Raw genomic sequence first — 23410 nt, 5'->3', positions numbered from 1 at the left:
CCATTTTAATTAAATCAAAATGTTATATTTAAATTCCGAGTTATTGTGTTATTGGTATATAACTGTTTCTTCAAAAATGAGTTTCATATATTATTTTGAAAAATTCTAAATGATTACTATGTGATTATATTCTCGAGAGTCGGTGTATTTCATTTCTATTTGATCGTTGAGCTGTGTTAATGATTTCTATTTGTTATGGATTTTATAGTGAATGGATTTTATAAAATTGTGTATTGCTTATAAATTCATTTTTATCGCTTTATAATTTCATTAAATATTTTTAGAGATTTATGAAATTCATAAAATGATCTTTCGATAATTATTCAGCTCTAAATGATTTTCTGTGTAGATTAAAGTGGGGTGTTTCTATTAATTTCAGTAGTGATCCAAAGATCATGAAAATTATATTTTATTAGTTTTTAATTATTGTAAGATTTCTAAAGTTATTTTGGTATTTATCGGGATTATTTTTATCTGTGAGTTTGTTCGTTAATTTGTCAAATTCAGTCTGGAGCCAGCCAGATCAGTGAGGACACGCGTCAAAATTCCTAACACGTGTCCAATTGCTACATTTTCAGTTTATAATTATATTTTTAATTCAAAATATCAATCTCTCCGTTCTCATCCCTGCGTCTCTCTTTTCTCTCTCAGTTTCTCTCTCTCTTCTCACACAATCTCTCTCTCAGCCTCACTCGCCTCTCCCTTCCCTCTCCTGCCCTCCTCCCTTGTAAGCGCCGCGCCGCTCCTCTCTCCGCACCGCCACCGTCCGGCGCCTCCCTTCACCATGTTCAGCCACCACCAGACTCGGCATCTCTTTTCCTCTGGTTTCTCCCTCGATTTCCCTGGTTTTTCCCCCTTGTTTCGCTACTGTGTTGCGTGTATATACGCGTGTATTTTGTGCGTGTAAGAGTGTGTGCAGCGTGTGTATACTGTGTATTCGAGTGTGTAGTTTGGGTGAGTTCGTGTGGGGCCGAGTTGGCCGGGTGTTGATTGCTGGGTTGTGTAAATTATTCGGGTAGCTCGAGTCTTGATATGGATTTCTTAAATACGTGCTCCGTTTATTATTTCGATTGTTAGTTTATTTGATTGATTATCGGGTTTAGTTAGTAGTTATAAATTGGGTGTTTGAGTTATTGGATTGATTACAGGTTTGTTTGTGGTGGTTGTGTCGATATGATATCGACTGGTAGTCCGATAAATAGAGAAGGTGCTGCCCGATTTTCAAATAAAATTTAGATTTTTAATTATATGGGAGCGTAACCTATAATTATCGGACTATTAAGCGACTTTACATAGTTACTGATTTGTGATATTTCTATAAAATCTATAAATAATATTTATGTGATTTGGTAGTAACAGCAGTATTACATAGCATTATTATTGATGTTAATGTGTGAAACGGTGTTTATTTGGTAATTTTAGGATGCCGAATATTAATAAATATTAGTATTATTCTTTATTATTATTATTACTTTCACTAGTAGTAATAATAGTAAATAATAATATTAATAATATAAATATGCGATATCTTAAATAGATATAATGCTATGCTTATTTAATTCAACTTGTATATATTTGAATTGAATAGTATCTAAATTGAGTATTATGGTAAGTGGTAAGTAAATGTATGGAAATATGTGATAACTGCTAAGTGCTACGTGTTAAATGTTAGAGTGTTATTCTTGATAGTATAATGTATTAATATTGAATTACTTCCGTTTTAAAGATCAGCTGTTAGTTTCTTTCAATCATTATGTGTTTAGGTGCCGCATGTCTAGGCGGATTATTTATCATTATGTGTTAGGTGCCGCATGTCGGGGCGGGTACTTTTCTTATGTGATTTACTGCATGTCGAGGCAGATATTCTTTATATTAGTATTTTATTTAGTTTAAAGAGCTTGATTTGATTGATTTGAAAACAGGGGGATAGTCTATTTACGAATAGGTCATGCCGAATTTTCCGTAGAAATATTAACTTAAGTTACGCGTTCTCGTGTTAAATAATATTCTGAGTTGGTTGTAAGTTATAAAACTATAATGTGTGCTACTTGTTATGTGCTATACAATGTGCCGTGTATATATATATCGCGAAAGGGTAGAAATAGGATAGTTGTTTCGGAAGGATACTAAAGTAGTATCTTTTTGCTTATAATAGGATCGAGCATTGAGGGCGTGATACCAAGCAAAGGCAAGAAAATGGGAGAGTTGTATAGCGGTTCAGTAGTTACGGATTGTTCGAGACGAATCGAACCAGACGTTGGGGATCAAGACTGAAGTTAGATAAGATTCCGTATCAGGCTGCAGCAATCGCATGAGCACCATAGCAGAGAATCAGGAATAGTTGAGGGTGATGTCTTGAGAAAGCAGAATAAGATAAGGATGTTAGCTAAGAGTGTATAAGCTAAGGACCAAAGGCAAGTATCCTTATCTTCACTTATTGTTCAAGTGATATTTTCTTTAAACCTTTATGCAAGTAATTCTATTCTCAACTTGTAATTACTGCAAGTATTCCTATACAAACTCTCTATTCAGAAGCAAGTGCTCTTTCCTTAAAGCTTTTACTTATTGCCAATGCACGACTTAAGTATGATTTTGAGTTGGAAAGAGTGACTTATCAAATTGATACACATGGTTTCAAATCTCTATAAATGCAAATTCTTTAGAACTGGGAAGTAAAAGAAAAATTCAGATATAATCATTGGACTATTGTTTTGTTTGCGTAAGAGGCCGATGCCCAGCTTTGCGTAAGAGGTCTATGCCCAGCCTATTGTTTTGTTTGCATAAGAGGCCCTTGGCCCAGCGTTATATGGAGACCTAGCTAGTCTTCAGTTCCGGAACATTTTATTTTAGGGCAATGCGTAACCATTGTCCGGGTTACTGTAGACTGATCATCTACGGTGACTATTAACGTCCAATATATCTGAATGCTTTGGAAATTTATATATACTTTTGAATTGTTTTGGTTTCAAGTTCAAAGCATGTTGTTTTGTATACTTCCAGTTCAATTACTTCTCTGCTTTAAATCCTGTTTCTTTTTAACTATTATATTTGCTGAGCATTCTGTTGCTCATTCTTGCTATTTCTTCTAACCCCTTTCAGATAGGGTTAAAGATGATTCATCTGTCTAGGCTGCGTGTAAAAGTAATGCTAGGCAAGGATTGCAAGTGACTAAGTTTCAACCTGATGGTCAGGAAGAGTATCCAAGATCGAGTCTTTGGGACTAGTGGTAATTAGAGTTGTCTAAACTTGATTTAGTTGTAAAATCATGTAATAAGATTTATTAGTTTTACTTTTCTGATTTCAATACTATAGCCTGTTTGCGATCCTGTTTTAAAGGGGGTGAAATTGAGTTTTAATTTAAATCATTTTTTTTTATATATCCAGGTTTTGAAATACTTGTTTTCACTTTCTTTCAAAAATACAGGTTTTAAATTGTTTTTTCTTTTAGTGGCACCAAATCCAGACCCCCGGATTTTAGGGCTGTCACAATAGATATGTATAATGTATTTCATCCAGAGATGTTGGGGGCTCAAAATAATTTCGGAATAGGAAAAGAAACATCACACATGACATTGTATGACATGGCTTCTAATTTCTAAATAAATTTTGATTCCAATTTCCGCTTCTAATGAATGCGTCATTATTTCAAGTTTGATAAAATGGACCTTATATTGTATATAAATATTATGTAGTAATAAATTCGAATTAAATAATTTAATATTATATGTATATATTAAGAATCATATAACTTTTATAAAATTATAAAAAATTATTAAGATATGAACCATAATTTTAAAAATAAAAAATAATAATACATGTATAAAATTGGTGGGTGTAAAATTAGTTAAAACATAACGCAACATCGGTGATGTGACAGTTTGAAATGATTTGATCGAGAAGATGTGACAGTTTGGAATGATTTGATCGAGAAAATTAATATATCCACGCGACGATATGTTATCATTGTTATTCAATTTATAATCAATAAATTTATGACAAGTATCATTTTATACTATTTTTGTCGCACCTATAGCATTTTCATTCTCATGTATTAATACAAATAAGTGTAAATTAATAAATAATTACTGCGTTTGATATTCCTAAGGAAGATTTGGGCTAAGCCCATATAAGAAAGTAACTGGGCCGGCCCTTCTGTCATTATTACTATTATCTCTCCAACCCAATGCGGCAATGCCGGCCAATGTTTATTTTAAAGAACACGTCAGCCAATGTGATTCAACTCAAAATAGCGAAACCGCCTATCGTGCTCTACAATTTTCCCACCACTTAAATAGCCCGAAATTTCATTTCTCCCTCCACACTTCCCTCCAAACTATTTTTCTCGTCTTAAGCATTTCAATTTTTTTTAAAGAAACACTTAAATCCTAATTTGCTTACATCCTAACTCGGAAACCGTAAATAATCAATCGGATTTAACCGGTGTTAGGAGGAGTGCTTACGAGTCGAAACATGCCGATAGAGATGCCGAGAGGGGTGCCGTTTTCGGTAGACACATGGACAGCCGTGTCGATGCAAAAACGACATCATTTTCTCACACACGCTCACAAAGATCACTCTCAAGGAATTTCTTCTTTTCATTCTTATCCAATTTACTCTACGCACCTCACTAAGATCCTCACCCTCCATTATTATCCCCAGGTCAATTCTAAGATGATTCTTTTAATACAAGAAATGAATTTTCCGTTTCTGATTCTTTGTTTGTCTTGCAGCTTCACGATTCCTTGTTTGTCAACATTGAGGTCGGAGACTCCGTTGTTATTCGGGATCCGGAGGCCGATTTTACTGTCACCGCATTCGATGCCAATCATTGTCCTGGTATTTAATTTCATCTCATTTTGTGCTGTTTCTTTTGTTATTTGTATTTTCCTAAGTTTCAGATTTTTTGGTTAAACAGTTTTTAGTTTTTTTTCCCTGTGTTTGACCATCTTTTTGACAGTTTTTGGAAAATATATAATCAAAAACTTGGGAAATATGTTGTTTGTGAAAAGGGAAGGTGTTGCTGTATTCAGGAAACTACTTTATCATGTTCTTTTATCTTTTAAAAGCTGTTTTCTAGTTATGGTCTTGTTTGGTAATTAGCGGTTAACGGTTAGCAGATCTAATTAACTGTTAGCAAATCTAATTAGTAGTTTTGACCAGCTGATTGAAGTAGCTGCTTTAACCAGCTGATTGAATTAGCTATTTCATATGAAACTATTGGGTAAATGGATATTTTATTAGTTTTCTGTACTTTAAATTAGGCACATGTCTAACTCAAAAATTGGTTTAGTCTCCAACTTAAAATTTTATACAAACACCCTTCAAGCTCCTTATGAACTCCAACGCTTAGTTTGCTTTGGTTAATTTCTTAATAAAATTTTGATGATGTTAGAAAAAATTATCTATGTAGTTGAGTTACCAATTTTTTCAATGATATTGTAGCAACCACTTAATGGATCTACACTCTTTGGTCTTTGCTAGAAAGCCATGAGGAACATGTAGCGGATCACTATAACAAACTCCTTAAGGAGCAACAAAGGTGTTCATTGTAAAATTGTGAGAATGTTGGGGTTAGCAGGGTTGGATTGTTGAACACGACACCACTTTCAGACCAAGTTATTATGATATTATAAGTTGTAAGTTAGTTACAATGGGTGGATCACTAGAGAGCTTCAGTAAAACCTTAGCAAGCGACCTTAACATGGTATCCGAGTTCAGATAATATTAAAGGTCTTAAGCTTGGAAACTAGGTCTCCAAATATTCTTTAAAAAATAAGGGGACACTCAGGTTAAATATTGCCTAAAATGGACTCCTAATGATCCACTTTTTAAGATTGGATTTCGAGTGAGTCTTGACGTATAAGGTCTATTAAACGGTTTTACCTAAGGTTTTAGTAGACTTGGTTACTGAACATGATATTGAGATCGAAATTCCCAATATAATAAAACAAACATTTTACACAATGAAAGATAGGTTTTACTGATCCGCTCTTTCGATTTTGAAAACAGGTTTTTAAGTGAAGGGACTCAGGGGAGTGTTAAAATATATGTGATCTGTTTAAAATATGTCATCCTCTTTTCAGTGTTGTTGTTGGCTGGTCTCGAATTTCTGTATATCTAATGAATGATATTTACACTGTTGATATATAATCTGGGATGCTATTTGTGAACACCAGGAGCTATTATGCTTTTATTTGAAGGCACTTTTGGTACCATATTGCACACTGGAGATTGCAGACTTGACCAAGAGTGTTTGCAGAGGTTACCTGAGAAGTATTTAGGAACAAAAACTAAAAATCCTAAATGTTCGATTGATTATATCTTTTTAGACTGCACATTCGGGAGATTTTCAAAGATGCCTAGCAGACAATCTGCAATCAGACAGGTGATATGCAATTATGCTTAAACTCATTAAGCTTATGTTCTTGGCTCATTTGTAGCCTATGATTAAGTTGAACTACCAATTGCTCATAAAACTTTTTTGGGATGTCAATTTTTTTTAACTGATGAAATATCCACGAGTGCTTACCAATTATACATTTCTAAGCACTTTGTTCTGTGATGAATGGGGAAGCTGCTCCATGGAAATGAACTCGTTACAAAATTTCATGCTTCATACTTTTGCTTGTTACCTAGATTTCTAGTAGACAAGTAAAGAAAATAAAAGTGTGTTACAATCATTATTTTTTAGCATCTATGGTTACAATCATCTTCAAATTTCAAGACTTGCTTGGTTTAGCTTTGTATCAAACATGATCATTCACTCTCTTTTAGAGGCTGCGTGTGCATACTCAATAGTAATTCTATCAGGAAACCTTGTTTGACTTTGTTGTGTTTCTATGAGCAGCTCATTAATTGTGTGTGGAAGCACCCTGGCGCTCCAGTTGTGTATTTGACCTGTAATATGCTGGGCCAGGAAGAGATACTTGTGAATGTATCCCAAACATTTGGCACAAAGATTTTTGTTGACAAAGAAGAAAATCCAGAATGTTATCATCTTTTGAAGCTTACAGTTCCCGATATATTGACAGAAGATTCTTCTTCTCGTTTCCATATGTTTGATGGATTTCCTAACCTTTCAGAAAGAGCTGAAGCAAAGCTTGCCGACTCCCGAAATAGATCGCAACCAGAGCCACTTATTATACGTCCATCGGCACAATGGTATGCATGTGAGGACGTTCATTTAAAGACTGAAATAACAAGAAAAGTTAAACTCAGTGAAGCAGTGAGAGACCAGTCTGGTATTTGGCATGTCTGTTACTCAATGCATTCATCCAGGGAAGAATTAGAGTGGGCCCTCCAGCTTCTCAGACCTAAATGGGTGGTCTCAACTACCCCCAGTTGTCGAGCTATGGAATTGACGTATGTTAAAAAGCACTGCTTTATTAGTGAAGTAGCTTCTGATGACCCTCTCTGGAAGCTTCTAGACTTGAGTTTTGAGGTTCCTCAAATTGCTGAGCAAGTATCAGTGAAGAGTGCAAGCTGTTCATCCATCCTTGAATTAGGTGCTGAACTTGAGCCTTGGTTGATTGGTGTATCAGCTGACCAACAAAAGCATTTGCATCTCTCTCCACCAAGCAAAAGACCTCATGTCACCTTGTTTGGAAGAGCAAGGTTCGGTCTTCCAGACTCTGAAGTTTTCCATGAACAGAAGGAAAGAGAAATTATAGAGAATGACCCTCTGAATATAGACGAGCAAGTGGCGATTGTTGGTAGTGCGAGTAATGGACTCCAATATTCTTCCGAATCTCATGAAGAAATGAGAACAGATATGATGTATGGAAATCCATCATGTGAAGTTCATGATGAACAATATAAATCACCAGAAAGAGAGTATACTTTTAAGGAGACTCATATGAAGTCACCAGAAAACAAGAATGTGGTTGATATAATTAAAACAAACAATTCATCAGAGGTGAAAATGACTCTGGCAGACGAAACATCTTTTTCACCCGATGGGTCCTCAAAGAGGTTCTGTGCAAATCTGAGAAAGATGTACAGGAAAATGCATGTGCCTGTGCCTCAGCCCCTTCCTTCCCTGGTAGAGTTAATGAAATCCAGAAAAAATGCTAAGAGAAAGTTTACGTTCCAATGATCTCCGGGAAGTTGGAGGATGGCATGTACATCTTTATTCCCAGACCCTTCCTGTTGTGCCTTTTGCACTAGATATCCCCTGTCCTGGAGCCGTGTTCAATAGATACTACATGCTTGTTTCAAAAGTGTTCAATAGCCAAAACCTGTTGCACTTGCTGATGAAGATCCAGACACAATGTGATTATTGCTGCACCTTGTGTATATCCCATACATCTCCCAAGACGTAATATGATCATTGCATATACGGATGAAGATCCTAGCCAAAGTAATTATTGTTGCTGCTTATCAGCCTATGTATATCTGCAATTCTGGTAAAACATACACCATTTTTTCTTTCATAAAACACATGTGCATTTTACACTTATAATTCATGAAAGCAAATTCAAATATTACAGAATGAATAATTACATGTTGACTGTTGCTATTTCTTTATGAACCTCTCGGGACTCGGGAGCCTCTAGGTTCATTTTAGTTGTCTAATCAGTGCTGCTTGAATCCCTGAAACTTGAGGTCGGTGGCTTTAAAAACAGGAGTTATCCCACATCGATACTAGGAGGGGTAGAAAGTTAGAATATAAGCAGTCAGAACAACTCCAATAATACGAGGCTCACACCAGAAGTGGACATTGGTTTTGAGAGTTGTAATATCTTGTGTTTTAATGAAGCTTATAAATAAATTTGTAAAGTCTCAGCTACCCCCATATATACTGCAATTCTTTAGAATTTTAAGTTTAATTCAGTTTCCTTTTTCCTCTTGACATCGCTATTGCTAAATTGACAAGAGGTTACCTACTTTAATGTGACACGAATTATTTTATATCCGTGACATGATTGCCCGAGATGGTAGTTGTAAAGTGATCAAGATCATCAGAATCATTGTGAGTCTTGATTTTTGCCAATGCTCCACAAGCGTAGATACATGCTTTGCAGACCTACCAAGTTGCAACACAATACTACCCGTACATACAATGGTAAAGTAGAGCTTGGATCTTGAAAATGCAATGGAGGCATAAATTCTGTCACATAATTAATAAAAATATTTCTCTATTACGCATCATTTTGGCACCCTTTGGAAAAAACAATCGGAGATGACGCATGCCCGACTTTTGACATTTATGCCTCTGGTTGGAGTTTTTGTGGCAGAAGCCTAGGCTGAAGTTGATAAGCCTAGTGTCCATTACAAAAAGTGTTACTCCCTCCGTCCTGCTTAGTTGTATACGCAGGTGAGCGGTACTTTTCTAAAATATATTTTTATAACTTATTTTTTAAAAAAATTCTGAAATATAATTTAATAGTTAAATATTTATTCAAATTTTTTTTTAAAAAAAATAAGTTATAAAATCATATTTTATAAAAGTATTAAAGTGCCTTTCAAATAGTAAATATATAGAATTAGATGGGACGGAGGGAGTAATTTTCTTTGAGTAATTTGATAGTGCACTGCACTGGTGAAGCTACATTATGGAGGCATGATAATCGATTTTCAGTGTTTAGATCACGGGCACAACATAATGGGCTTCAATGACTGACCAGTTAAAACAAAACAATTATATTCCACAATTTCTTATGCGGTGGTGCTGGTGCAGACCACATGTCTGCGCTATAAAGCAAATTCCAGTTTTTAATATCATTTTAATTCATCCAAAAAGGTATTAGAATTTAGAATTCCAGTAGAAAAACAGATGCTGACAAGCAAGCAAGCCAAAACACAAGGACTAGCTTCACGGGTCACAAAACTCACCCTCTGTCATTCACATTCACACACTCTTCTGCTCTTTCTGTCAACATTCAAACATTGAGCTAAGCCACAGAATACAAACATATTTAAACTATACAATGTGGACATCTCCCAGATTTCTGATGGCAACTCTGCAGGCAATGTTGCTGCTGTGGACGTGCATGTACACTTGCGGTGCTACTAGAGGAAGAGTTGACTACGATATGATCGAGGGTCTGATCAGTACATCTGCAGCAGCCGCGGTTAAGGTAGGGAATATATCTAAGGTAGAAGATGCGGTGTATTTTCAGATTTACTATGGCCAGACATTCAAAGTCATCAAGAATGGCTTCGATGGCAAGAGCTATCTTCTTAGTCAGGTAGGTGACCACACTGACGTCTTTTTTCCAGAAATAAGTACTTATTTTGACGAGATAAAATTGTGAAACACCCTCGTGTTGCAGAATACGTCGAGGATGGCATCCAGGACTAAGTACTGCACATCGAGGATCAAATCTTTTGTCATCCCATTGTCAAATTATTCAGTTGATACCAGTTTTTTTTCAAGTAATTGTTTGGTCATCCGACCTATAACTCCTTTTTTCAGGCAACTAATACAATCCTTGCATTTTCTATCGACATTTTTGTTTTTATTGATTACATTTATTTTCTTGAAATTTACAGTTTCTTTCTTTGAGGTGAGGAATTGCTGGTTTCAGTAAGTCATTACACAATACTAATTGAACTGCTATATATTTGCTGCTTAAAATGATTGGTAGAAAGAATTGACAAGATATTACGACCTCATTATAACTAAATATGTACCACTCTGAGCATACAGCTTCTAGGATTATTAACAAGTTTGAAGGGAATCACATCGTTAGATTTGGTAGCATCGCAATGTGTGCTAAAATTATACAGTGATGGAGGAATAGAAATATTGAACAAAAGTGAGACACAACAACTTACAAGATTCTCAGCACACTTCATAAGCAACGCTGAACAATCTCAGTCCTGTAACTTTGCAACTTTTCTTCCCAACACCGAAGACACTCCTCTGCAGGTACTAATGCTTGTGCTTCTCTTTGTATCATGTAAAAGTAATTTTTGCATACCACATTATTGATCTAACCTCTGATATTCTTGAAATTCCAGCGAGCAGAGTGGATCAAATACTTAGGAACTTTTGCTAATATGGAATTCAGAGCGAATAAAGTCTATGATGCTGTGAGTTGAACAAACTCGTGTCATATTCTATTAAACTTTACCTGGAAAAGGGAAATTCTGCTATTCTCATCACACATTTGTTTTAAGAAGACAAATGTGATATAAAACTTCATATAGTAGTAGGGACCAGGTCCCTGGCAACCGTATGCCAGGGACTGGTTAATCAACACCCACTTCCTGGACCGTTGGATGCATATCCAGCGGCCAGGATCATATTAAAATTTTAATATGTCCAGCGCTAAAAAAGCGCTGGACGGGAGAATCCCCATCCAGCGCTAAAAAAGCGCTGGACATATTAAAATTTTAGTATGATCCTGGCCGCTGGATATGCATCCAACGGTCCAGAAACTGATTGTTATTTAACAAGTCCACAGCACCCGGCTGCTGTGGACCGCTTCCCATAGTAGTAATACTCAGTTACCCGCATTATGGACTTTATATAAATCTGTTCAAATATGATGATTTGCAGGTGAAAGCAAACTATCTGTGCTTGGCTAAAGCAGCTGCCAACAAGACAACTTCTTTCAAGCCAGTGGTAGCCTGGTTGGCTTTCAATGATGTATGCAAAATATACCTTGTGCCTATGTCTTTGTGTCCTCCGTAAATTTCATCATGTACATAATCAAATCAATAACTTGTGAATATCAAACAAACACGTCTATGGTTATATTCCTTGTGCTAACATGTGGGAACATTCTCCTACCACTGCAAATAAACGTATAAAGTTAATAGGTAAAGAAGAGATATCATTTACGGTAAAGTTTATCATTCCTCATAATATTTTTCTGTATTGTAGGGGGAGTGGTCGTTCACGCAGGATCCATACAAATTAAAGGTACCATGTTTGTTTACAATGTCTTACTCTGGTACTCACAGACACATGGCTAATTTGACACCCGAACCTCAACCTCTTATTGTGAATATCATGCAAAGGTATCATTTTAACAGACCTATTATTAACTTGAATATCAGTATGTGGAAGATGCAGGGGGAGAAAATATAGACAAATCTATCAACAAAGCTACTTATAACAACACCATTCCTGATGATTGTGAAGACTTTCATGCCATCTTATGTGTAAGTTATTCACCAAATATCAGGCTTATTCCTAAATTTATTTATTTAATCTAGCAAGTTACAGACCTTATCTGATATATTGAACTTTGTTCCGGCACTCTCTGGTTTCCTGACAAATCCACAAATATGAAACAAAAAAAATTATATTACCAATAATCAAATTCAGTTAACTTGGGATACTGATTAAAATTATACTGGTGCAATTAGACTGTAGATGTAGTGGTCGACGAAACTTACACATCAGATCCATGGCACTATAACGTCAGCACCTTTCTCCAGAACATTAATGTAGAAGATCGATCATGTTTTGCCTTCATTACAAAACAAAGCTTATGGAGGTACGACAAAAGACTGCAAAGTGCTAATTCCCTTGGTAAGCATTTCATGTTAAATTTTCGGACACTGAGCAGATAATACTGTACTGTCTTCACAATAATGCATACTTATTCGAAGAAAATATATAGTTGCTTATTAATTTTCTGGCATATTTGTTTCCGGACTGAAGATTTTTTTGACGGAGCAATTTCACAGCCCCAACTGGTTCTAGCAGACATGATTGAAGCGGTGTCGCCTTCTGGAAATTACACAACTACATATTTTAGGAATCTCGTTAAGGTTAGTAGGCTACTGATCAGTTGTTTAGAATACGGAGAAAACTTTATTCAAGGTCTGATTAATGAACTATGACATCCTATTTCACGCGTGCAGGAAGAAGCAATTACAAATATTAAGCCTGAAATGTGTGACAGAGATGTTTCATCAGCTCTGGAACCAACCATTGTAGACTGTTGAGGAATTCAATACATTCTCCAGGATTTGGATTATATATTTGAGTAGTGGAAGTGAATAATATTTCACGATTTTTAATGTAAAATTGAATTGACATAATTGTTGGGAAATAAAAGAGTTATTTCTTCTATTCTTGTTAATGCACCATTATAATTGTGTTAATATATCTTACAAATGTATTTCTTCATTAATATATCATATCAGATTTCTTTCAAAAATATATATCATATCAGATTATAATTTCATGCAAAATGAAAATTACGGCAATACCATGGTTCCTACTTCAACTGGACACAAATATTTAAATTGGATATTTTTAGATATTTTTTCAGGCCTATTGCCGATACATCGATTGCCAATACTAAGTAGCAGTCAAAAATTTGTATCCATTTTTCATGATATTATGCATGTATAAGATATATATATATATATACATATTTTGACGAATTTTTCAGAAAAAGTTGGGTATTCCACAACAGAATCCGATATGTAAGATTTCGAGTATTACATGATAATCATTTACCATTTACCAGACTACATAAAAATATATATAATCTAATTGAATAATATAATAGATAGTTGTATATAACTAATATAATAAAATAAATTGTAAATTACCATTGTGATTAATCTGACAATCCGATTAATGCATAAACATTTTCAGGCCTTACGATTCTCGGTCACCCAATACTTTTATAAAATTATAAATCGAAAGGCAGTAATATTGGGCCAAGTGCAAGATAGCCCACGGGTTGTGGTTTTTTTCTCCCCGATTGGAACCCTAATTTCACCGCCTCATTTGGGTTTGACTACTTGAAAAAAGTCAAAAACAAAGCCACGTAACAAAAGGGAGGCCCATCAGGAATATTTCAAATCGCAATTACAAGGCCGTGTTTGGTTGACACGTTTTGAGGACAACTGCAAGTTGCAGCTAGGGTTTAGCTGCGGGAGAGAGAGAGAGAGAGGCAACAATGGAGAAGGTGGAAGAAGAAAAGGGGGCACAGGGAACGAGGATATACATGGGTGGATTAGGCAAAATTGTAACTGAAGATGATATTCGTAAAACATTTTCAGGTTTAGGTCGTGTTGATGCTGTCGATATTTTTCGCACCAAAGGCCGTAGCTTTGCTTACCTTGATTTTGTACCTTCCGCTGAAAAGTCTCTCCCCAAGCTCTTTAGCACGGTCTCTCTCTCCCCCCCCCCCCCCCCGCTCTCTCTCTCTCTCTCTCCCCTCCCTCTCTCTCTCCCCCTCCCCCTCCCTCCCACCCTCTCTCTCTATGCCCATGTTTGTTTGTTTTGTTTGAACTTTGAACATATAGAATGATAAATTTTAATGGATCATAAACATCTATTCAAAAACCTCAGGTCTCCCTATTTAAATTATTTAGTCATTAATTGTTCAAGTGCCAGTGCTGATTTGTACTTGGAATTGTATATAAGGCCATTTTATTGAAGTAATTGGATAACTGTGTTTGTGTTTGGTTGATTTTTATAGCTCGAAACGAGAAGAAGAAAATGATTGATTGTAGAAATTAAAGTAAGCACAACTGATGAAACTATTTTCACTTCTTCCTTATACATTTGAATTCAAGAAACAACTAGCTGACCTACAATCTAAGAACTTTGTGTTTATAGGGATAGAGCTCGGACTAGAGAAGCTACGATGTAACCGCCTTAAGGATTAGACAAGTGGTTTGGACATTGCTTTGACCATTATTTGACGCAGTTTATTATATATGTGAATTTAATTAAATTGAGGATGATACATCATAAATATATCTGTGAAGTTGATATTAGAAAAATGAAAGATGTGATGTTTAAATTCTATTTTACATTATTTAAAATAGAATGTTGTCATAAATTATATGTTTTTTATTTGAGCTAATGTGAATATGATATTTATAAAGTGAACTTGCTGCAATTCTGATCTTGTGTCAATATACAGTACAATGGGTGTATGTGGAAAGGAGGAAGGTTGAAACTTGAGAAGGCAAAAGAGCACTACCTTCTTCGCTTAAAACGTGAGTGGGATGATGATGCCAAACTTATTAATAGTGCACCAAGTAGGGTTGATATATCTGACAGCAAGCCTTCGTCGGAGAAGCCGAAAAAGTTACAAGCTTTGGAAAAGCCAAATATTCGTATATTTTTTCCCAAATTGAGCAAGGTATACTCATTATATTTTTTGTGTAGGCAGGCATTAGAGCATCCAACCCAACTCACTATATTTCCCAAATGTTCTACTATAACTATATATTCTATAATAATGCAAGTTATAGTGTAATACTAACTCCAACCCAACACTATAAGAGTGTAAAAGTTTAAATTAATTGAATAGTGTGACCCTGATTTAATTTTGACAGCATATTACTATATGGCACTCTAAGTCTAGTGATAAGAACATAAACTTGAGTATAAGTAAGAACCTGTAAATTAATGAGGAAAACAATTACTGACTTGTCAGGGAGATATATCAGCAGAAAGCTCACTATATTTAGGAATATTTAACCAATGAAACAAATGAATTCTTGGCAAGAAAAGCATTCTACAACAGAATAATACTCCCTAAACCTAGAAGCCCTCGACACGTGAAGCAAGTGAACCTATGTGGCATGCCGTGATTCCCTAAGCAGTGGAAAGCTTCTTAACTTAGTCCTTACCATTGTAGAATGGGATATATTATTTGCAATCAGTTAATTTCCTTTAATGTCCAATAATTCTCTGTAATGTTACACCCACACTGTCATGCATGTAGATCAATACTTTTATGCTCACACATGTTATGTTGAGCTTCTGCTGCATCTTGTTCTAGATGAAATCTTTGCCATTCGGTGGAAGTGGAAAGCACAAATACAGTTTCCAGCGCATTGAAGTACCCCCTCTTCCAATTCATTTTTGTGATTGTGAAGAACATTGTAATTCATTTCACAAGGAAAAAGGAACTACTTCTGATACAGAAACAGCAAATGGCGGGATTAGAGAGGAAGAACTTAGCATTATGGAATCAGTTATGAAAAAACTATTTGAGAGAGAGACTGACTCCAAGGCTGTGGCAGACAGGGGTAAATCAACTGAAGAAAGAGACAGTTTACCTGAAGTTATTGATATTCCAGTTGATGAAGTTATTTCTGATCCACCGTCAGATGAAGAAAATCTTATTATTAACATCGTGGCTGGTGGGAAGGAAAGTATGCTATTATCAGGGAACCAGGCACAAAAAACTAGGCCAGACAACAAGGTATAATATAAATCTTCATACACAACAGCTATTGTGCTTATTCTTATTGACGTTTACCTTTTCATGTTATTGTACTATTAGAAATTAACTTTTTTAATCTCTACCTGCTTGCTTGGCTAGGAATTAAAGCATGGTAGATCTAATACCTTTAAAGATCGCCCAGTCAACAGTTTACATACAAGTCAGAAAAAGAATATTGAATCTTTCAGTATGAAAAGAAAATTGCCTCTTGCCGAGTTAAGTGAAGGAAATGAACGTGAATCCCTTGATACAAAAAAGAAAAAGAGTTTGCCAGTTAATTCCAAAGGACAAGAGGATCAGAGTACAGAACCGAAGGCACGCCCCCCAAAATCGAAAAATAATATTGCATGGTCACAGAAGTCTGCATGGAAGGACTTAATTGGTAAGAAAGGTAACACTCCATTCCAGTTTTCCAGTGTTGTGTCAAGTATTTCTTCTACGAAAGAAGAGCAGCCCAATAGCTCCAGCGATAAGCTGAGCGAATCTTTTGCTAAGGTTAAGCTTCCCCAAAGCTCAGATGCTGCTCCAACAATAGCATCTGCAAAAGTGGAGCAGCCTCAAAGCTCACGTTTTGTTGTAGGCGTAATAATGGAAGAGCAAACCAGGCCTCGTGATCTTAATGTTATCAGTTATAGTTCCGATTCAGAAAAGCAAAACACACTACATGGGAACCCAGAAAGTGAAACAATGCAGTCTAAAGAAAAGCAAGGTGCAGAAGCTCCTGCTTTAGCTTCACCAAATGACGTTTCAATAACAACAGCCAGAGGTGTTTCATGGCGACAAAAATCATCATGGACACAGCTGGTTGCTGATGCAAACAAAAATTCATTCAGCATCTCACAAGTTATACCTGGTCTCTCTTTTGAAACACAACCATCACAACCCAATCTCACTGATGTTGCTGCAGATACAAGTAATGCAGAACATCAAAACTTGTTGAAGCTAAATGAGCTTGAAAATACAGGACATGGTCTTGAAGTAAAAGACAGATCTGTTCATGTTGCTCCTAGTAATTTCGATGCTATCTCTCTGTCTAAGAGCACTGTTGACTCTGAGAAGTCGAAAGCGTCAACAGTCTTAGGAAAGCGTGAAGCTACTGCACTGAAAATTAACAACAGACTACCATTAATTCGAAAACCAATATCTATTGCTGATTTCGGTGAAACTTGCTCATTCGTGAGGAGTGCTGATTCCTTGAAGGAGTGGTCTAAGGCCAAAGCATCTGTAAGTAACTCTCTTAAGAAAAAAAGGGGACCTGAAGAGAAGTAGTCATCCTCCCCTAAAGAATTCGAATGTAAACTTGTGTTCGGAGGTGATCATGTATTTTTCTTCATTAGGGAAAAAACGCTCCTCATAGATGGAGTTGGGTTTTTTGCAATTTTTTTTGTCCGCATCAATAATTGCATGCTATGAGAACCCATATATTCTTTATCAAGCTTTTTTTTGCCTGTATCTGCACTGATGAATTTTTATTTTACTTTGTGATACTGTGGGCGTGGTTCTTTCAATTGTATTTTCTCCTATAGCTTCAGAAAAGAAGTGTAGATTGCTTCGTTTCTTGTCAAGCATCGAGGAAATTGCAGTGTAACCATACTTGCGTTAGTCCCCTTGTTTTGAAAGTGTGTCAAAAAATAACTAGAATTGAAATATCACACAAAATTTAGAAGAAAATGTGTATAGCCGAATTGAGTAGTAATTCTACACAACTTACAAAATTAGTTATAGGACGATATGTATTTATGACAAGATAAAGTAGTGGTATATGCAGTTGCAATGAAATAACATTACAAGACAGATGATAAGGCGTGCTAGAAAGGAATAGCCAAATAGAGTATACTGGAAACATGAGTATTAGGAAGGTTAGGACATTTATGAACAACAAGTTGGTTACTCCAGCTCTTTGCATCCTCCGCCTACTTTAATTTTAATCAGTTTTTACGTTAAAATATATGAATGCCTCTGCTTTCACCTTGGAACAACGTATAATCATAATTTATATATGAATCGGTTCCAAAGATCTGATTTTTGTTACTGACAAAGACATTATATTCTCAATTTTGATATAACGATTTTTAGGTAAAAGATGGAAAGTTAGTTATATGGTCTCTTTCACTAGATAACGAAATTCTAGAATATATCTATCCTTTCTTAAAATAGGTACTTTAATATTTATAATATCTGATCTTAGAAATTAAAAAAAATTCTTTATTTTCATCACTTTAAAGATTATTATATTCATTTAGTGAAATTTAAATAATTTTATAAAAATTAAAAACCCATACTACTTGATTCAAATTCTCATCTGAATTTTGAATATCATCTTATTAGTCTGATGCATAAATCAACTAAATTTTATAACACAATATTCTTGTGACATCAAAATCAACCCAGAGTCTGTTTGGCGGGTGTACCCTAAGGCTTTCTTCTTTTCTGAAGAAGTTTTTTTCTAATGAAATTGCGTTTCAAAAAAAAAAAAAAAAATAGTCTGTTTGGCGGGTTTAAGTGCCCGAATTTAAGTTATTTCGATTTTGAGTAAAAAAATTCTGCTTGAATAATAAGTTTTAACTAATTTAAAATTTAAAATAAACTAGAAATTGGTTAAAATTCGAAACTTGATTTGATATATGGTTTTTGAATAACTTTTTATTTTAATAATCTTTTTAACAAAAATTAATTTTACACTTAAATATCTAATCTATCAAATTTATTTCTTTCATTATATTTTTATTAAATTATATGTCATTTATAATATAAATTATCTAAACGGATAATTTAAACTAGACACTAAATCATTATAAGCCATAAATTATTATTTTACTCTCACCAGCTTCAAGTCCATGAAAAAATAAACACCACCGCTTAGAACAATTTCAATTATGAAAAATCGTTAAGTTAATAAAATGAATTAACATGTAAAAGATAATTGAGTTTATTTATATAATTGATACTCTATTGAATATATCATACTCTATCATTTTCATAGCCAAGCTTTTGTGAATGTCCATGATTTATTTTGGTTATGAAGTAGATGCACAGGAGAAGAAGTGTTGGACCAAAACTCTACTTTATCTATTTATTTATTTTCAGACCAAACATAATCACTCACCCTGCAACTAAGCCCTCATAAAGAATTTAGTGTGTGTCTGTGGTGTATCTATCTTTCTCCTTCACTTCACATGACTAATCACCAGGTACGATTTTACCCTTTTCTATACAACTGTTCTGTCATAGTGTGTGTATATGGGTGTGTTTTGATGCTCAGTTATTACATTGAATTGTAGCTTAGGTGCATATATTGTGATGATTAATAAAGCTCTATTAAATTAACAATAACTGTAAGATGCTGTGAAATTTTCCATTCATATGATGCTTGTCCTCCGCAAATTGATTGTCTCCGTGTTTTAAATATTGCATGCCTTACCATTCCTCTCTACTCGGTCGAGTAGGGGCAGGGTCGACCTACATCTTACCATTCACGGACCCTGCTTCCGAGTGGGATATACTCGGTATGTTTGATTTCGTTGTGATTAAAATTGCTCATTTTTAGCCAAGACTGAATTGTTCTAAATTGTCACAATTACAAAGCACTTTATATTTGTTCGTACCAAATAATGGCCATTGCCCGCATTATTTGAGTACCACTTATGTTATACATGACCGAAGAGGTTAAGTTTGGATCGTCTCTTCTATATCGCTGTACCCTATATTTGATTAGCTAAAACTGACACTACTATTGATATGTACAACTTGTACCGATAGTTACGTACAGCTATTCTTTTTTTATTCGGTAAAAAATGTAGATGGTTAATAATCACGATGGCCCAATGTACACACTGGATGAAGCACTTGTTGCCGTTGGATTTGGGAAGTTCCAGAGTTTTGTGCTTATTTATGCGGGACTCGGTTCGATATCAGAGGCCATGGAGGTGATGATTTTGTCTTTCATAGGAGATTCTGTCAAATCTAAGTGGAATCTTTCTTCTACCCAAGAAAGCCTAATAACAACTGTGGTCTTTGCTGGCATGCTTCTTGGTGCTTATTCATGGGGGGTCATTTCAGATAAATATGGGAGAAGGCAAGTCCTTGACTGTTTTGTTTTGGTATTAAATGAAGTTCTCTAAAATTAGTTAAGATTATTGGAGTGCCCTTATTCACATTTATCTGTTGTTCCGGTTCTTTAGTCCATTCCTTATGCAGTTGAATTTTGTGTTATGTGAGCATTCGTAGTAATAGGAGTATATGTTATCATTTCCCTTGCTTAGGACCGGACTTCTTAGTGTAGCTTTGGTAACTTCTGGAGCTGGGTTATTGAGTGCTTTCTCTCCTAATTATATAATTTTGGTCATCCTTCGTTTTCTTGTTGGCGTTGGTCTGGGAGGTGGGCCAGTATATACATCTTGGTTTCTTGAGTTTGTTCCTGTCCCGAATAGAGGAGTTTGGATGGTTGTCTTTTCGACTTTCTGGACTGTGGGAACAATAATTGAGGCTTCTCTTGGATGGGTATGTTCCTTATCCACCTTTTTGTAAATTAATTCCCATCCTGATTGTTTGAAAGCTGTAACTACACGTTTTATTCTTACATATTCTTTAAACTTGAAGCTACAGGCAGTTTTGCTTTATAAGATATACTGAAGCTGGTTTATGAGGTTTAATCACCCGTGATTCCAATACAAAAGCACGCACCTTTATGCATAAAAGCAAATATTCCTTTCAATATTTTATTCTAATATGCTCTATACTATGGCCATACTAGGTTCTATACTTTTGGTTGTTAAAATGTAAAATCTTGAACCTAGTAAGATACCAAACCATTATCTTCAATTGAAATAAATTATGCTACAAATTATGGTCTCTATAAACTCCTAACAGTCCCTTGTTGTAGTTAATTATGCCACGATTAGGTTGGAGATGGTTGCTCGCTCTATCTTCTGTACCAGCTTTTGCAGCACTTCTCTTTTATGGTCTGACGCCCGAGTCTCCAAAGTATTTATGCATTAATGGCCAAACGACTGAGGCTCTTAACATTATGAGGAAAGTAGCGGCAGTCAATCAAAAGGAACTGCCTGCAGGCATCCTCATTCCGGAGAGCAGAAATGAGCTGGATGGAGAATTTGATCAGCGAGCAGATTCGGATTCACTTGCCCCATCAGCAAAGGACATAGTGTTCTCTAATTCAGGCTTTTCAACCGTATTGATTCTTTTATCATCTAAATTACGAAGAACTACCCTTCTGTTGTGGGTGGTGTTCTTTGGCAATGCATTTTCATATTACGGGATTATTTTGCTGACGTCAAAGTTGAGCAGTGAGAAAAATCATTGTAACTCAAGTACAATGTCGTTGTACAAGTCAAAAAACCAGGATGACACCCTCTACATCGATGTATTTGTAACTAGTTTGGCAGGTAAGACATACTTAGCTTGGATGTCTAGTCATGACTTTCTGAAACGGTTTTGTAGCTTATGCTGCTCTTTTCCCTCTTCTCAGAGCTTCCTGGAATCATTTTATCAGCACTGATCGTGGATCGAATTGGTCGTAAACTCAGTATGGTTTCCATGTTTGTGCTTGGTTGTGGCTTCCTTATGCCTTTAGTTGTAAATCAAAGTGGAATTCTAACTACTGGCCTATTATTTGGAGCTCGTATGTTCATTATTGGGACTTTCACTATTTCCTACATATATGCTCCGGAGGTAAGTTTCGAAAATTTACCAATCGTTTAATTTTTTTTCCTTTCTTTAAATCTCTAGGTGATTTATCATAGAAGAAATTGTGTGTAAATAATTCATATGGTTCGCAAATCTAGTCTCTGCCTAATAAATTCTGGTGTGCCATATCTAAGATCCGGTGCCATTATTTAGATATACCCAACCTCAGTGAGAGCAACAGGTGTTGGAATCGCCAGTTCTGTTGGAAGAGTCGGGGGAATGATAAGTCCGCTGGTGGCGGTCAAATTGGTAACTGATTGCCATCAAGCAGCTGCAGTTCTTCTATTTGCTGGCGTAATACTTCTTTCAGGGCTCTCTGTTCTACTCTTACCCCTTGAAACAAAGGGTCGGAAACTGTCTGATACTGTAACTGCATCAGCTCCAACTTCTTCAGCCTGAGTTCATACTAGAACCTCATGAAACATATATCGGGGATGAAGAATATGGTTCCTGAACATTTCATTCAGTAGTAGCCAATTCAGCCACATGCTTTAAGGCATATTTTGTGCTCAACCCTGATGATGAACCGGATGCCTTTTCATTTTATGCCGTCACATGAATGATCTGGCCATTCAGAATATGTAACTGTAAACCAAGGATAAATAGCTGGTGTTCGCCCTTGAAATGAAGAATATATAAATATGCTTTGGGTTTATAAAGTATTCATTTGTATCACTTTTGCTACATGCAAGCAACCGTCATGATATCTGCTTGATTACTTTTTCCCAGTTTACCAGAGGAAAGCAAGTTCAAAACAACAGTTGCACTCGGTATCCAGGAGCTTCCCTGAATTAGCTCCGTCCAGTGATGCTCTGCTTTACTAAAACATCCTTATTTTCTAGCCTTCTAGGTAATAACTAGTCATTACCCATTTCAATTTTTTGAATAAAAATCCACTTCTCTCCGTTTCTCGGCTCTGGTTCCCCCTATATCTCACTTACAAATTCAAATATATTATTATATTAATAATGAGGGATGAATATATGAATCTTTATTGGAATTTGACAAAAATAGTACTGTAACACTTAAATCATTAAGATTCCTTATTCTGTAGTAATATTTACAGGAAATGCACCAAGAACATCTCCAACAACCTTCCAATGCAGTTTCTTAATTATATAATAAAAAGTACAATTACTAATAAACCTGAACTCCAACAACAATATTTATTTGCGTTGCTATGATTATTATAATATTAGATTTGAAATTGATTAATATGAAAGAAAAGGGGAAGATGTGAAAAAGAGAAAGTGAATATAATGCTACAAACTGGAATAAGGAATGTCTCTCTAGGAATGAAGTAGGACATTTCTCAAATTCTAGTTTTGAACGTGATATAACTAATATCTTGGAGATGCTGGACTTGCCTGTAAGTGCATATAATTTGAAATATTGCACGAGAATATTGTCTGCTCGCGCCCCTTGAGACGGAAGGCCGGAAATTGTCTGATACTCTGGCTGTATCAGGTCTAACAACTTCGTATTGAGTTGATGTCGTGCAAGATTCATGGAAGAGGAAGAAATGTTCTTCGTCCGGTGGTCAT

At 35.5% G+C, this 23410-nt stretch overlaps 4 protein-coding genes and 1 long non-coding RNA gene across 6 annotated transcripts; all 5 read left to right on the top strand.

The window, feature by feature from the left end:
• The first annotated feature begins 594 nt into the window (after positions 1-594).
• LOC135146934 (uncharacterized) lies at positions 595-3377 on the top strand. The gene is made up of 3 exons (XR_010284026.1): positions 595-824; positions 2156-2414; positions 3100-3377. It is a non-coding gene; the product is annotated as an uncharacterized LOC135146934 (long non-coding RNA).
• A 718-nt stretch (positions 3378-4095) lies between these two features.
• Positions 4096-8567, top strand: LOC108227222 (uncharacterized). Its single transcript, XM_017402263.2, has 4 exons — positions 4096-4659; positions 4731-4836; positions 6177-6385; positions 6848-8567. Exons 1-4 carry the CDS (start codon positions 4471-4473, stop codon positions 8093-8095), a joined length of 1752 nt encoding a protein of 583 aa, XP_017257752.1. The 5' UTR covers positions 4096-4470; the 3' UTR covers positions 8096-8567.
• A 1192-nt stretch (positions 8568-9759) lies between these two features.
• On the top strand, positions 9760-13033 carry LOC108225352 (uncharacterized). The gene is made up of 11 exons (XM_017400195.2): positions 9760-10190; positions 10275-10377; positions 10495-10508; positions 10652-10873; positions 10966-11037; positions 11507-11596; positions 11834-11872; positions 12010-12114; positions 12322-12487; positions 12620-12729; positions 12823-13033. The coding sequence occupies exons 1-11, from the start codon at positions 9930-9932 to the stop codon at positions 12904-12906; spliced, it is 1266 nt and encodes a 421-aa protein (XP_017255684.2). The 5' UTR covers positions 9760-9929; the 3' UTR covers positions 12907-13033.
• Positions 13034-13773: 740 nt separating this feature from the next.
• LOC108193051 (protein REPRESSOR OF SILENCING 3) lies at positions 13774-17671 on the top strand. The gene is made up of 4 exons (XM_017359616.2): positions 13774-14087; positions 14850-15071; positions 15717-16142; positions 16263-17671. Exons 1-4 carry the CDS (start codon positions 13875-13877, stop codon positions 17430-17432), a joined length of 2031 nt encoding a protein of 676 aa, XP_017215105.1. The 5' UTR covers positions 13774-13874; the 3' UTR covers positions 17433-17671.
• A 1462-nt stretch (positions 17672-19133) lies between these two features.
• Positions 19134-22541, top strand: LOC108192798 (organic cation/carnitine transporter 7-like). Of its 2 annotated transcripts, XM_017359286.2 has the most exons (7): positions 19191-19354; positions 19610-19669; positions 19964-20238; positions 20426-20663; positions 21046-21565; positions 21649-21851; positions 22020-22541. In XM_017359286.2, exons 1-7 carry the CDS (start codon positions 19340-19342, stop codon positions 22263-22265), a joined length of 1557 nt encoding a protein of 518 aa, XP_017214775.1. In that variant the 5' UTR covers positions 19191-19339; the 3' UTR covers positions 22266-22541. The 2 variants fall into 2 exon arrangements, with proteins under 2 accessions (XP_017214777.1, XP_017214775.1); XM_017359288.2 differs by lacking the exon at positions 19610-19669 and having other exon boundaries at positions 19134-19354.
• The last annotated feature ends 869 nt before the right edge of the window (positions 22542-23410 follow it).

The sequence above is a fragment of the Daucus carota genome, chromosome 6 (genome assembly GCF_001625215.2).
Source record: "Daucus carota subsp. sativus chromosome 6, DH1 v3.0, whole genome shotgun sequence".
Classification (NCBI taxonomy): Eukaryota; Viridiplantae; Streptophyta; class Magnoliopsida; order Apiales; family Apiaceae; genus Daucus; species Daucus carota.
This window is presented reverse-complemented; position numbering and strand designations above follow the sequence as displayed.

Bases quoted from the DNA above. Each gene is read 5' to 3' on its own strand.
- LOC108227222 (XM_017402263.2), top strand. From the start codon at position 4,471: ATGCCGATAGAGATGCCGAGAGGGGTGCCGTTTTCGGTAGACACATGG. The intron at 4,837-6,176 runs GTATTTAATTTC...TGTGAACACCAG, and splicing joins CGATGCCAATCATTGTCCTG to GAGCTATTATGCTTTTATTT. The intron at 6,386-6,847 runs GTGATATGCAAT...TTCTATGAGCAG, and splicing joins GACAATCTGCAATCAGACAG to CTCATTAATTGTGTGTGGAA.
- LOC108225352 (XM_017400195.2), top strand. From the start codon at position 9,930: ATGTGGACATCTCCCAGATTTCTGATGGCAACTCTGCAGGCAATGTTG. The intron at 10,874-10,965 runs GTACTAATGCTT...TTGAAATTCCAG, and splicing joins CCGAAGACACTCCTCTGCAG to CGAGCAGAGTGGATCAAATA. The intron at 11,597-11,833 runs GTATGCAAAATA...TCTGTATTGTAG, and splicing joins CCTGGTTGGCTTTCAATGAT to GGGGAGTGGTCGTTCACGCA.
- LOC108193051 (XM_017359616.2), top strand. From the start codon at position 13,875: ATGGAGAAGGTGGAAGAAGAAAAGGGGGCACAGGGAACGAGGATATAC. The intron at 15,072-15,716 runs GTATACTCATTA...ATCTTGTTCTAG, and splicing joins TTTTTCCCAAATTGAGCAAG to ATGAAATCTTTGCCATTCGG. The intron at 16,143-16,262 runs GTATAATATAAA...TTGCTTGGCTAG, and splicing joins AAACTAGGCCAGACAACAAG to GAATTAAAGCATGGTAGATC.
- LOC108192798 (XM_017359286.2), top strand. The intron at 20,664-21,045 runs GTATGTTCCTTA...CCCTTGTTGTAG, and splicing joins TTGAGGCTTCTCTTGGATGG to TTAATTATGCCACGATTAGG. The intron at 21,566-21,648 runs GTAAGACATACT...CCCTCTTCTCAG, and splicing joins ATTTGTAACTAGTTTGGCAG to AGCTTCCTGGAATCATTTTA.